This window comes from Opisthocomus hoazin, chromosome 4, assembly GCF_030867145.1.
Source record: "Opisthocomus hoazin isolate bOpiHoa1 chromosome 4, bOpiHoa1.hap1, whole genome shotgun sequence".
Classification (NCBI taxonomy): domain Eukaryota; kingdom Metazoa; phylum Chordata; class Aves; order Opisthocomiformes; family Opisthocomidae; genus Opisthocomus; species Opisthocomus hoazin.
This window is the reverse complement of record NC_134417.1, coordinates 44,238,820-44,253,178: the sequence shown is the minus strand read 5'-3', so window position 1 is coordinate 44,253,178 and position 14,359 is coordinate 44,238,820. Positions and strand designations below refer to the sequence as shown.

At 38.9% G+C, this 14,359-nt stretch overlaps 1 protein-coding gene across 11 annotated transcripts in view; it reads left to right on the top strand.

The window, feature by feature from the left end:
* Positions 1-14,359, top strand: part of TRAK1 (trafficking kinesin protein 1) — a 145,879-nt gene that overhangs the window by 120,884 nt on the left and 10,636 nt on the right. For 7 of the 11 annotated variants that reach the window (XM_075418812.1, XM_075418814.1, XM_075418817.1 and 4 more), the window contains 5 exons: positions 864-1,001; positions 2,232-2,308; positions 4,359-4,595; positions 5,559-5,875; positions 9,456-9,785. In XM_075418812.1, coding sequence (XP_075274927.1) covers positions 864-1,001; positions 2,232-2,308; positions 4,359-4,595; positions 5,559-5,875; positions 9,456-9,785 — 1,099 coding nt within the window. The remainder of the gene's footprint in view (positions 1-863; positions 1,002-2,231; positions 2,309-4,358; positions 4,596-5,558; positions 5,876-9,455; positions 9,786-14,359) is intronic. The other 4 variants (XM_075418811.1, XM_075418818.1, XM_075418816.1 and 1 more) reach the window with 1 other exon arrangement.

Genomic DNA, 14,359 nt, shown 5'->3' with positions numbered 1-14,359 from the left:
GGCTTATGGGCTATATAGGAACCCCTTTACAGGATGATTTCTGAAGGCTGCTAGTTTAAGCCTGTATTGAATAGTGAGATAACACGGAACAGCTCATTCATGCTGTGTTTGTTCAGTGAATAAGCTGAAGGCAGTCCAGGATTGCTGGCTGTCTTCTGGGTGCTACATTCATATGAACAGAATGGATGAGATAGAATGAATAATGCTTGAGCCTCTTATGATGAGATCCTTATTTTTGTGAAACTTGTAGGAATGTTGTATTTCAGACAACATCAGCCCCTTTGCCAAACTTGGTTGAAATGACTGATGAACTCAAAAACTACAAGGGTACAAAGACATCTGCAGACAAAGTTATTACATGAGATGCAGCTCCTGAGAAAGCCAAGCTAAAAATATGGCATGCTCTTTGGTTGTTGGAGATTATATATATATGTCTATGTATGTATTTAAGTCTTGGTTTTAAAATTCCTAAGTCCTTTGGAACACTGTGAAATGTTTTGTCCTTTTCCCATGCTGTTTGCTACTGTGGTCATCATGACAATAATTAGGCACTATACCTGATCAGGCTAAAGTTACTTTTAGCGCCCTGTCTGCTCTTTGACGGTGGTTTCGTGTAGATAGTTAGGGTAGGAAATGGAGCAAACAGTTCCTTCCCGCATTGTGCCTCCTCCCCCATTGTCTTCCCATTACTAATCCATGTTATTAATGATTTTCAATTATATTCACTCACTGGAGTTCTCTTCCTTTAAAGTGGAATATTCTTCTCTGCACCATTATCCTTTACCAGCGTTAAAAGAATTTGCAGGCTTTTTGTGACGACAGTGTAGCCCATAACATCTGGAACTGTTTTCTGTATGTTACAGTTGCGAGAGCTGGAAGACAAATATGCAGAGTGCATGGAAATGCTTCATGAGGCTCAAGAAGAGCTGAAAAACCTTAGGAACAAGACTATGCCAAACGCCGTGTCACGTCGGTACCACTCTCTCGGTCTCTTCCCCATGGTAAGCAGATTTAAGAAAAAAGCACACAACAGAAAACAACCAACCAAAGGATGTGTGTTTGCATCTGACTTACAACTTCAGGGGTGGGATGCTAGGCCAGACATGAGCATGGGTGAAATGTGTATTTATATGGTGTTAAAGGATACCTGAGTGATCAGTTTTGCTTACGTGGCTCTGAAACAGTGGTGCTGTGCACTTAACTTGGTTTTGCTGCAGTATTGTATACAACCTGCAGCTAGCTGTGCTTCTGCTGTGAATCGTGGTTAGCATTAATAGGTTGTTACACAGTTCTATACATCTTTGTTATGCATCTCCTGTACTGTGGTGACTGATTTTCAGTAGGAGCTTCCTGTTTTTCTTCAATATCCTTGGAGGTGTAACCTCCTGAGAGCATAACTAATGGTTTCCAGACATGGCGTCCTTCTAGTCACCAATGATATACATTCTAGTTCTTCAGTACTTGAATAGGTTACACGTATATTCTTGTTCTAGGGTTACTGAAAATTCAGTGGTTCATTAAAAGAAGTATTTGTTGCTAATATGTATTACGGCAACATCAGTTATGGCAGCATCACTGGTGTTACCGACTTTGTTTACCTAGTTTTATTTGATTATGACATTGTACATTTAAAGCATGGGGAATGGGCAGTGCACTCAACCAAATGAGAAAAAAAGGGTTTATAAGAATGTCTGGGTAAGTGCAGTGCCTGGTTCTGCTTGCCTGTGTATCTCTAGAGTAATTCCATTACTTCTGAGGGCAACTGACATCAGTGAAGGGTTTTTTTTTTACTTACGTCAATGTAATCAAGCAGCAGAATCTGGCCCTCCTTGTCTTTAGCCATGTCTCGTCTTAACTGCTGAGGAAGAACACAAATTATGTTTGTGCTCACAGGAAGTAAATTGTCAACAAAGGCTGTGTTACTGAGTGGGGAGTTTAGTCTGGGAAGTTGGGGCACCTGAATTCTGTTGTTGCCAGTGTTGTTTTTTTAGGATCTTTTGACAGATGTGGTTTGTCTTCAGATGAAAAGTACTGTAGCTAAGCCATACTTTGTCAGTGATTTAGATACCTTCATTCATCTTCCAGCTTTCCCATCAATGTTCAAACTTTTTTCTTTTTTCTGGAGTGAAACCTTATTAGTAATTAATTATTTTATGTAGGTAATTATTTTCTGCAATGACAACCTGTTAATACTACCATATTTGTTTTTCTTTTGTGCTTATTTTTAACAGGAGTCTTTGGCAGCAGAGATAGAAGGATCAATGAGGAAAGAACTGCATTTAGATGAACCCGACTCTCCTGACTTGGCGTACGACTGAAAAGAATTGGTTCCTAATTGACTGATTATATCTGAAGTTAATTATTGTTTGATGAGAAAGGGAAAGACAGGAAATAGTTGAGCTAGGGATTTAGAAAGAAATATTTCTGGCAGAATGTGAATGATAGAGAAAAAGGAAAATAAATTGTCTGGTTATTGAAGTGGTTATATTTTTTGCTAAAGGTACCAAAAGAAAATGCCTATATATGGCTTTTTCCTTGTCTTGTGAACTTATTGTCCTCATTTGTGAGTGCTGAGAATGGGAAAAGGTTTGTTTTCTTGTGTGTTACCGTGGAAGGTTTCTTCAGTTAATGATTAGGAGATGAGTTCAATCCCTCGGGTTCTCTCTTCAGGTGTTATAACAGAAATTACCAAGTAATTATTGATCTAATCCAGTTTTTACAGGAGAACATCAGTACAGAAAGGGATTCAGAGTGGTTGGGTACTTACAATGTGATGCCCGTTACATCTGTGCTAAAGTTCTCTTGAATTAAACTGGAGAGTGGTTTGGAACAAGTTAAGTACTTGTGACAGTCCAAAAGCTATAGATAGATAGGGCTTGGCAGAAGTGGCCTTACTGACACCAGTTGCGTGTGTACTCCAATAGGTTTGTCTCATCTATTTGTACAAAGCGTGGACCTGTTAATTTGAAACAAATGAATCCTATTTAGAGGGTCTGTTAGGGAAAGACAGGTTACAAAGAAAGGGCAGTCAAGAAAGGTACAGTAGTCACTTCCCAGAAACCTTATACAAAAAGCTTGACATGTACTTAAACCTTCTCTGAACCTGAGCCAAGAATTGTAAATGAGGCTTTGACAGAGTGAGATGTTGATTAGAAAAATGTAAAATCAGAAAGATGTGAGCATGCTCAGACCCCATAGGATCCTTTTGTCCTTCCAGAGTAATCTAACTTTAGGCTAGTTTAACTTCTTTATAATGTCTTTTGTATTGCTGTGCATGTACCAAAGAAGGATACCGTTTTTTGGTTTCGTGGCGTATCTTGATTTTACTGATTTGCTCAGCGGTGGTAACTGTAACCTCTGTGGAACTGTTTATTGGTAGATGCTCTTAGATTCAGCCTCTTAAAGACATACAACTACAGACTTGGAGCCTACACACACAGATTGCAACTGTTGAGCACTCATGGACAGAAGGAAAGAAATTTGAATGGCACAGAACAGCTTAAGGCTTGCAGTTGTTGTTATACCCTGGCAGCGTTACCTTTAAGCTGGAATGGATATACTGCTCTTGTGTTCAGCTATTGGGATATACTGCTCTTGTGTTCAGCTATTGTTAAACTGTAAAACAAAGCAGCAATGGCACTTCTGTAGTATCATGTAGGGCAAGTTTTTTTTGTCAAAAAATTTCTGCTGAAGTGTCATCTGATCTAAATCTTGAAGCAGATGAACAAAGTTTGTTATGATATCAGGGCAATGGTGATAAAGAATGAACTGTAGAAGTAGGTCAAAAATTAGGTTACCAGTCTTGATAGCCTCTCTCTATACTCTTGATCCATTATATTTCTGATTCTTTTTTTTTTTAATGCTATTTAAGAGGGTAGGATATTGGTTTCAGAAAGAAAAGACAGAAGACTTGCTTGCATAGAGATAGTCAGTGGAGTAAATTTAAATGCTCTTTTAAAAGGGATTAGCCAGTTTGTAGTTAAGAATTGAATGGAGATCAATTTTGGTTTTCTAAAAACTCATTTCCATACAATGGCTTTCAGGCTTTTCTAGCTGATGTACTGAAATGCTCTTTCACTTAATTTTTGTTAATATTTGAGAGGATCCATGCACATAATTCTCAAATGTTCTGTCTGAAATATTCTAGGATTATGGAAGTATGTTGATGGATTGAATGTAATGGCCAGACTGTAGTGAGTATGGGACCCTATGTGTACTACTTTACAGAAACTATACAGACAAGGTGGTTGGTGGAGCTGTGATAGGAAGGGTTGTAAGCAAGCTGTTACCTGTTTCTCTGTTCCTTTTTAAGGTAAGAAGGCACTGTGTGATTATTAACTGTGTGTATCTCTTACCAGTCATCAGAAACGGGTCTTCGAGACAGTGAGAAATGTTAACCAAGTGGTCAAGCAGAGATCCATGACTCCGTCACCAATGAATATCCCAGGCTCTAACCAGTCCTCTGCTATGAACTCAGTCATTTCTAGCTGTGTCAGCACTCCACGTTCCAGTTTCTATGGGGGAGACATCTCTAACATTGTGATAGACAACAAGACCAATAGCATCATCCTTGAGACAGGATCCTCTGACAATGGGTCAGTACTGTAGCACTGGGCTTGGTTTCTGACATAAAGGCAAAGCGTTCCTGTGTTCCTGTTTTCCTCTTTCTGTCTTGCATTGTGCAGTTAACAGAGTGGCTTACATCTTCTAAAGTTACTTTATTTTGTGCTTATAGTTCTTGAGCTCTCAAGCTCCTTTAAAAAGGAAAGCTTTTTGAAAGTACCATTTATCAGTGTCTGCAACTTGCACCTATTCTGAGATGCAGTGTCACCAGATCATGTAAAAACACCCTTTGTCTTTGCAACTGTGGGTCAACAGTTAAAACCAATTATGATTTCATCATTTTATGTTAATTCCAGGGAGTTCTGATCTAAGTCACAGCTACAACTAACTCTTTTGATCCTAAAAATAAATAAATATAGTGTGTGTAGGTTACCTAGTGTGAAAACTTGTGAATTAAACTAGTCAGAACTTTGCTCTTCTAGCTACTTGTCTCTTCCCCAGTATCGCTCCACACTATGCTGTATATACTTTCCAGTAAAGACTACTTAATATCTTAGAACAACGAATATTTGTCAGCATAATGTACTCTTATGACTCATTATGGTGGTCTTGCAATGTTGGCCCTGTAAGATGTAGCCTCCCTACTTGAGGTTTTATAACAGTAAGAGACACAAAAGTAGACATCTCTCATCTCTTTGTAGGAGAAAGCTCTTAAGTAAAGTGCAGCTTTTCCAGCCAGGAGTTTCCAGGCAGGAACTAGGATTCAAAATAGTTTTAGTATGACAGGGAAAGAAAATACTGGTGGTTTTCTTTGAGCTCTCCGGATGAGTAGCAAGTTGTTACCAGACATAGTAATTTAAAGGTATTGCTGAATGTCTCAAAACTGTCATGTGGAAGTTTTAAGGATCTCTAAGAATTTTTTTTCTCTCCCCGCCCCCCCCCCCCCCTTTTTTTTTTTTTTTTTTCTGTTGTGCGTGTTCCCTGTTGTGCTTCAGAAATGAAGACAGGGTGAAGAAGCCTGGAACTCCAGGGACTCCAGGCTCCAGTGACCTGGAGACTGCCCTTCGCAGGCTGTCCCTCAGGCGGGAGAATTACCTCTCGGAGCGGAAGTTCTTTGAAGAAGAGCAGGAAAGGAAGTTGCGGGAACTGGCAGAAAAGGGCGAACTCCATAGTGGTTCTGTTACCCCCACAGAGAGCATCATGTCGCTGGGAACTCACTCCAGATTTTCAGAATTCACTGGATATTCAGGAATGTCTATCAGCAGTCGCTCCTACCTGCCAGAAAAGCTTCAGATTGTGAAACCACTAGAAGGTGATAACAAAGGGCCTCGGCCTTTATCTGTTCTTCTTAGTGACTCCCTGTGGTCTCTTATCCATCACCAGAAAGCAGGAAATCTTTGCAATACGTATTCTTTTTACTTTAGAGACAGTAATCCACGCTGTTGGTTTGAAATCTTCTAACTACTACATTTTTCCTCAAGCCTTAAAAATGTTAGATAACAATTCCAGCCAAGGCAGTAAAAGAAATGTTACAGGCCACACATGCATCAGCAGTGCAGCTTTACATCTGACCTAAATCTCAATGTAGCCATTTCATACTTACAAAAGGAAGGTGACTGAGTATCTGAGATCTAAGCAACAAGAGTATTAGTTCATCAAATCTCAGTTCTGCAAATAAGTGTCTGGAAAGACCTTTATCTACTTCAGATAGACCAGTTAGTCTAGATTATTTTTGTGATTAAAAATGACCTCTGGACTTTAATTGGCTACTTGAGTAGCCACACGTGAGTCTCTGGCTTTGGGTTTCATGTGTGAAATAGTTTTTGATTTTGGGTTTTTTTTTTTTAAGAAGTCAAAGTTCTTCCATATATTGTCTCAGAAAAAGGCAAGATATAGGTAGATGGTAGGCGACAGGGCTAGAACTTTGTTTCAAAGTGCATTTCTGTAGCCTGTCTAACAGAGCCAACAGAGCACATATAGTCTGCCTGACTTTCTTCAGTCCTTTCAGGTTGTTGCTGGAAGTTATAATTGAGTAAATGCTTTCAGGTTTAAAAAAAATGAAGCTGTTTTCCTATAGTACTTCACAGATATGTTAGTTACATAGTTCAGCTTTGGCTTCTCTCTCTCTTTAACAGAACTCTAGTGTTACATTACATTGTCTGTGTGTATTTTAAGTACAAAAGTTCATTTTTTCATATTTTTAAGACAAATTTATTTCTTCATTTAGCATGACATATTCAGAAGCAAAAATAACCCTTCTTATGTCCTGAAGGAAGTGATGTGCTGCATCTACCTATTCAAATGAAACTATAGCCATAGTGCACAAGTTCTTACTGTTTAGCAGATTTTCATAGTTTGTTTTCATGACTGTTTTTAAATGGTCGTAAAAATTCTTGTACCACATGAGGGAAGGGATGATCCAGCTTTGTTTCAGTTACTGGTTGCTACCACTGTAATAGATTTATGTCACCATCCTATTATATCTGCTTTTTTCTTCCAATAAACTCTTAAAGTCTTTATCATCTTTCTATCTGTCTGGGTGTTTTTTCCTGGTTTTGTTCATTGTTCTCACTAGGTCATTTTCTTCCTTAATATTATTGCACCTTTTAAAGTACTTCTCATGTTTGGTTTTACATCTCATTTGTAGTATGTTTGTGTTTACCTGTTTCATAAGTTTGGTATTTGTTATCTTCTATTAAATATATGTTTGTGATTCTGTTCCTCACTTCAGCTTAGTTTCTTTCCCGAGTATTTTTCATGAGATTTAAATATTTTTTTTTTCAACTTCATGGATACTTTCAGGGTATTGGGGTAAAATATTCTGCTGTACCTGCAGACTGTTATCAGTAGTCGTGCCTTTTGTTTTTATTACTGTTTTCCTAAGGGTGCTCATGCCATAAAATGGGGGAACAAAAAAATCAGTTCTAAAATAATTTCAGGTTAGTGGCTTCTACTCCTTTAAAGCAATCCTTTAAATACCATGGTAAAATACATAGGGTGACAGAAGCACTAAGAAATGAATCTTCTTTTGCACCTTTAAAAAAGAAAAAAAACTTGTAATCTGCAGAGTGTTTTTAAGTTTTTGTGAGCTTATAGGTGAAAAAGATTACATCTTCAGAAGCTTGCATGTAGAAGTTAATTAGCAACTGGATTTTATACTTGCGTGCAATGCAGAGAGAAATTTTGGTTTCCAGTGTTTTTCTGTAACTCTTGAGGGTATTGTCATACTGCAAAGCTTTACTCTTTGCTTAAGACTTGACAATATCTGGCACTTCTCCACATTCTGGAGTATTTCTTTTATATAGAAGCTAGACCTTTGTGACAATTCAGGAACAAATGGAAGTTATACAAGTTACAGGGATGTTCTCTTCCTTACAGGTATTTATTTTGGGGTTGTAATGGTGTAATGGTTTTTACTTCTTAAGCCTCAAGGGTACCAATCAGTCTAAATCCTCTTTAGTCCCTCAAAAATTACTTTAAAAAAAAAATTAAAATAGTGCCATTATCCAAAGTAATCTAGCAGATCCAATTATTCTGAAAATTACATGTTTTTAAAAGTGAGATAGACTTAAAGATGTTTTCCCCATTCACCTCCTATTTACAATAAGCTTCCTGTAATGCAATATCCTTATTGTGAAATGACAATTTTTCTCATTCCATGAGTTTTTTCTCAGATGAAAAATAACATGTATAAGAATCATCCCTTCCCTAGTTATTAGAGTGGTTTAGATTTTTATATATACACACCATGCAATAAGTGTGGCATTCTTGGTCTTTGAATACTGGTGAGACATTCATATGCCAGCTTGTTGAATGAGTCAGTATTCTGCTCTGGGGACAGAGGACGGGAACAAGGCAACAAAAACTGCTCTGATTTGAGCTGGCAGAGCTGAAAATAAAGGTGTTTTATTTGTGTCGTAGCACCTGGAATGAATAGTTTGAAGTTACACATTACAACACGGAAGCGATTGGTGGGCCCATAAGAAAACGTAGGCCCTAGTGAGCAGTGTTTAATCACTGCTTAAGGAATCAGATAAATCCTCTCCTGATTTCAGTAGGCCCATCTCAGTGCATATATCAATTTAGCCTGATACTTTGCTGTTTCTGACTCATTGTCTCCTGTTGAACGCTGAATATTGGATGCTTTTCTCTGTAAAATACACCTCTTTCCTCACTCAAAACATTTTTCTGCCAAGGATGAAGCTACAGGTACAGTAGCATTTAGTTATGTAGTAGTTGAGTTCCTGTAGCATAGGGGCCATACAAGTCACTTGATTTAGACATTTAGACTTGATGTATAGATCAGAGGTATTACCTGCTTACACGTGCCTGAAGTTGAAGTGGCTTTCTAACGTATGGTAGAAAGCTGAAATTGCTTTGCAATCTGTGTGACTACTGTCCTCGTGTTAGCCTCCTGGTAGTGAACTCTGGCATATTTTCAGCACCTTTGTGAGTGTGAACTTAATGTGGAAATATGTGGCATATGTTCCTCTTAAATCTTCCTGTGATGCTGCTCAGAACAGCTGTGAAATATAAATTCTTTCTACTCCTGTTTACTCCCATGAATTTAGGGGGCTGCAATTATTGACAGTGAGGGGATGTGCATGTGCACAAGTATGTCACATCTTACCACCAGACTTTGCCTATCTAAGTGCTGATGTGGTCAGTTTATTTCATGTTGGAGTGGAAATGCTGAAGAGTAGGTGAAGCAGTTTTGCCTTGTAGCATGTCTTCCTAGAAATTTTAAAGCTAGAAATATTAAACCCAGAAACATAGAAGTCTTGGAGCTCCAAAACCTTTGGTCTTCTGGATAAATGAAGTGGGATTTTCTGCCCCTTTGGTCCTGGATTCATTACTGATTTATTTTGGTTGTCTTTCTGTTCCTTTTCAAGGTTCTGCCACTTTGCACCACTGGCAGCAGCTGGCTCAGCCTCACCTGGGTGGGATCCTGGACCCGAGGCCTGGGGTTGTCACTAAGGGCTTCAGGACCCTGGACCTGGACCTGGATGAAGTGTACTGCCTTAATGACTATGAGGAAGATGAGACAGGTGACATTTCTTACAAGGGCCTAACTACCTCGACGCCAGTTCAGCACACAGAGACCTCAGGTGAGAGGTCACAAGCACAAGTGACTGTTTCAGACAACAAGAATAACCCCCGCCAATCTCAGGCTTTCACAGAGGAGATGCAGGAGTCCACGACTGACGATGATGAGGGGTCTGGTGAGGGAAACTCATTAAGTCCAGTAAAACTGACATCTTTACAGGATTTTGATAACTGGGCCATTCTCGCATCTCTCCAGAACAGCATCCATAGTATTGCTTTGTGTGTAGCATCTGCACGTTAATGCGTGCAGTAGATAGAACATAACCATTCTAACATTGGCTCAAAAATCCTTCCTTTAATAATCTTTTAATTTGACCTTTTTTTCAGTAACAGCATCTGTGGTCAATATTTTACTCTACTTTGATAAGAGAAGGCTGCTAAAAGGAAGTGGTTCGTTCACAAACCTTTGTGTGGCACGTATGCAACTTGTATGTGGATTTAGTGCACACTCTTCAGTGTATATAATGTATATAAATGATTTATGTTTTGTATGCCTGTAGTGCACATATTTTTCTGACTGTTCGTAAGAGGTGATGCCATGCTTTAGATTTTTGTACTTTGGGATAAAACCAAAGACTAAATGGTGAAAAAAGGTGCATCTAAGTTGCCATTGCTGAAACAAATGGAAGTGCCTTGAAAATCAATCAAAGAAATTCTGCAAGTATAATTCAGTTACCTCAGACACCGTTACATGTTTTTAAATTCCCTTTGAGAGAAAGAATTAAGAAGAAGCTTTTATGAAGAGGATGATGACATTTCCTTCATTCCCTGTCCACCACTCTATTAAATTCTATCCTTCCTATTTATACCATATTTAGACCGGAACATTTTCAAGTGACACAGTACTGCATGGGTTATTAGATACTCTGAACTGACATTTGCACTCTATTATTGCACAAGGTTACGGTTCTCAGACTGTAGATGAGTTTTGAGTTTGTGTGGTTTCTTTTTTGTTGTTTTTGAGGGGTTTTTTTTGTTTGTTTTCTTTTAATAAGTTATATAGGAGCATTGGTCTTCATTAGGATTTGCCACTGGTAATGAATTATATTTAGTCCAGAATCAGAAAACTACCAGAGCTCCTTTTTCTTTAGACTTCGTAGTTTTACGTAACTACTGTAACTGAAGACACTTCCTTCCCCGTCCTTTCTCTGGAATAAATCGTAATTTATAATTTGGCTGGTTCTGGGAAGATTAGATTGTCTCAGGGCGAGACAATAATATTTCTGTTATTTTCATGAAGTGCAGATATCCTCAGCTCTCACTGAAATGGGAGTTCAGTGCTTTCAGCTATGGAATGTAAGCTACTTTTTTGCTGTCAGTTGTATTAAGGTTAAACTTAGAATCATAGAATCATTTATGTTTGAAAAGACCTTTCAGATCAAGTCCAATCATTAACTTGACATGGCCAAGCCCACCACTACACCATGTCCTTAAGCACCACATCTCCAGGGATTTTCAGTACCTCCAGGGATGGCGACTCAACCACTTCCCTGGGCAGCTGTTGAAATGCTTGAACATTCAAACCCTTCGACTTCCCTTTCTATTGGCAAAAATTGTCTTTATTCTATGGGATCTGTTGCCCAGGAATGATGATCATATTAATTTTTTATTTTAATATGGAAATAAATAATGCCTCTGTAGGAGCTCAGTTGTGTACGGTTTGGGATATTGTCCAGGGTTTTATCATTTTGAAGAGTCTGAATAACAACAGCAAGAAAAGCTGGAGATCTAGGAAACATGGACTGAGATAATCAAAGACTGAAATAACTGACATTTTTTAGGTTCTGCGGAATAAAAGATTCAAGAAAAGATACGATTAACTTTGAAATGTGTTGCTGCAGAGAGGAAGGGAACAAGCAGTTTGTCATGTACTCAGGATACAATAGTTGTGCAAAACAGCTATTTTGGTTACCCACTGGGCAAAGAATTCTTTAATTGTAAGAGTATTCAACACAGAAACATGTTGAAAATTTGGAAATCTAATTGTCATGGGCTACACGTAGACAAGGATATAGATATAGTTTAGTTCTTTGGTTTTGTTTTTTTTCACAACAGATTAGTAAAACATCTGTGGGTAATGGTTTGGAAGGGTACTTTCCTTGGAGTAGAAAAATAAATGTAGACCTGCGCTGTGATTACAAAATGGGAAAAAGACTAGTATTTCCCTCCATTTTGTTTCTCTGTTACAATTTGAATACGGATCACTGTTATTAACAGGTTATTCCCTTCGTACTGCTGATTTATCCTGGGAAAAATCTAGGTGTCTTGGGCAAGGTTTTTAAGCGTATTCCATACCATATAAATTGGCAAAGTAGATAAAAATCTATGAAATTGTCCTAGTAATCTTATTTCATCTTGTGTTGTTTGTTGAGTAATTTCAATTACAGAAGTAGAGAAATTGGTCAAAATTGGTAACTTGGATGTGTAGAATGAATAAATGCACTGAAAACTTTAATTTCCCATTCTTTATCCTTCCTTCCAATTGCCCAGCTGCTTAGGATTTAGGAGTATCCATGAGCCGCCACAGTAGTGTGTTCAGGTTTGGGCCCATCACTACAAGAAGGACATTGAGGTGCTGGAGCGTCTCCAGAGAAGGGCAACGAGGCTGGTGAGGGGTCTAGAGAACAAGTCTTACAAGGAGCGGCTGAAAGAACTGGGGCTGTTTAGTCTGGAGAAGAGGAGGCTGAGGGGGGACTTCATTGCTCTCTACAACTACCTGAAAGGAGATTGGAGTGAGGCAGGTGTTGGTCTCTTCTCCCAACTAGCTAGTGATAGGATGAGAGGCAATGGCCTCAAGTTGTGTCGGGGAGATTTAGATTGGATATTAGGAAAAAATTCTTTACTGGAAGAGTGATCAGGCATTGGAATAGGCTGCCCAGGGAGGTGGTGGAGTCACCGTCTCTGGAGGTGTTTAAAAAAATGTGTAGATGTGGCACTTCGGGATATGATTTAGCAGGCATGGTGATGTTGGGTGGATGGTTGGACCTGATGATCTTAGAGGTCTTTTCCACCCTATGATTCTATGATTATTTGTTGTGTTGCTCAGATGAAGACACTACTGTATCTACTTTTGAAGCAATCTGAAGAGATTTGTCAGGTTGTACACAAGGAGAAGATAATTGTGGATATTTTCAGAGTAGGCACTTATTAATAATGTGGCAGTGCTTCTTGGGGTCCAGTCTGCTCACTGAAGAATAACTTTTGGGAGCAGAGATGTGTGCTTAGCTTATGAATTTATTTTGTTTTTAAATATTGTGCAGCCATTACTCCTCTTGAAAAAACCTCCTCAGCATTCTTTATCTGCCTGTTCTAGATTTCTCTGTAAGAAATGCAATGCAGGTAGGCGTGTGTATGGACATGCGATTCCGTTTAGCGCTGTCACAAGCACAAGGTTATGACCTCGTTGCTTGGATGATTCCAAGGAAGATTGTGGGCAGCAGTGTACAGAATAAGGTCTTGCTAGACAATGTGGAAGTAAAGTGAAAAGGGAAGGAGAGAAATATCTTGGATACAATCTTTAGTGATAGTGCTTGTAATCCAGCATAGCTCCATTGTGGAAAAATCTTGTTCAAGAGGTTCGTAAAAGCCAGAAATTATCTCCCTGCTGTTGCCGTTGGCAGGCCGTAGAGTGTGCCAGTCTAGAGCTGCAGGTCTTCCAACCTGAGAACAAAACGTCTTTGGAATACAGTGCCTACAAGGACCATTCCCAGCAGGTGTACGTCATCTTAGTCTTTTGGGTAGGTGTCCGCTTCCTTTGATATGTATTCTTTGAGGCTGGTATCTTACCATTGTTGCACTGGAGATGTTCTCAGGCAGAGTACTCTGAGGTCCTATTCTTACTGCCTTTTTGTGGATGTGTACGGTGCTGCACAGGAGAGCAAACATTGCTGGTAGTGCCAAAGGTGTCTTGTAGCCAAAATAAATGTATTCAGAACAGAGTATCAGTTGTGTCTGGTTGAGTGATGGACAGAGTCAGAAATTATTCTGACTAAATAAGAAAAAATTATGATATTTGAATTTTCCTGTCCATGTGTTGAAACCTGTAGTATCTATTGGTACATAAAAGAACTTCCTCGCCATATATGCAGATTATAACCCAGTTATGGCACTGAATGTTTCAGGAGAAATTAGCACACATGTAATTCATGACCTGCAGTTGGTCTGTCAGAGCTACATACTGTGTGTGGGCTCAGTAACTTATGGAAGACTGTAAATTCCAGAATCGCAGTCCTAGCCTGATACCTGGGGATAGGTTGAAATTTGTGTATCACTTAAGTAGCCTCTCAGCATAACTGGAATGGTAAAGAAATTATAGGACACAGAGATGTTAATACTATCTAGGACAAGTAATTTTTTGCAGCACAAATTTTTAGTAGCCTCAATATATTTTTTTAATTCTTTGAAAGAAACTGTAGTCTATTATAAAACTGTACAGAGTCTGTGTTGGGGGGGGACAGGTTTTGGGGGTGGTGGTGGTTTTGATTTGTTTTTTTCTTAATTCGTCGCCTTTCATGTCTCCCTTAAACAAAAACCCCCAAGCCATTCAAAGCACTTAATAATGTTGTGAATGTTCTCATTTTGAAGGTAGAAGGGCTACAACTGATTCAGCGTGTGCTTAATTGCCTGCTAGCGTTGGGTGCGTGAACTGGTCTTTCAGTACCTGTGTTAGTTAGTTCTGCTGATTGATTGC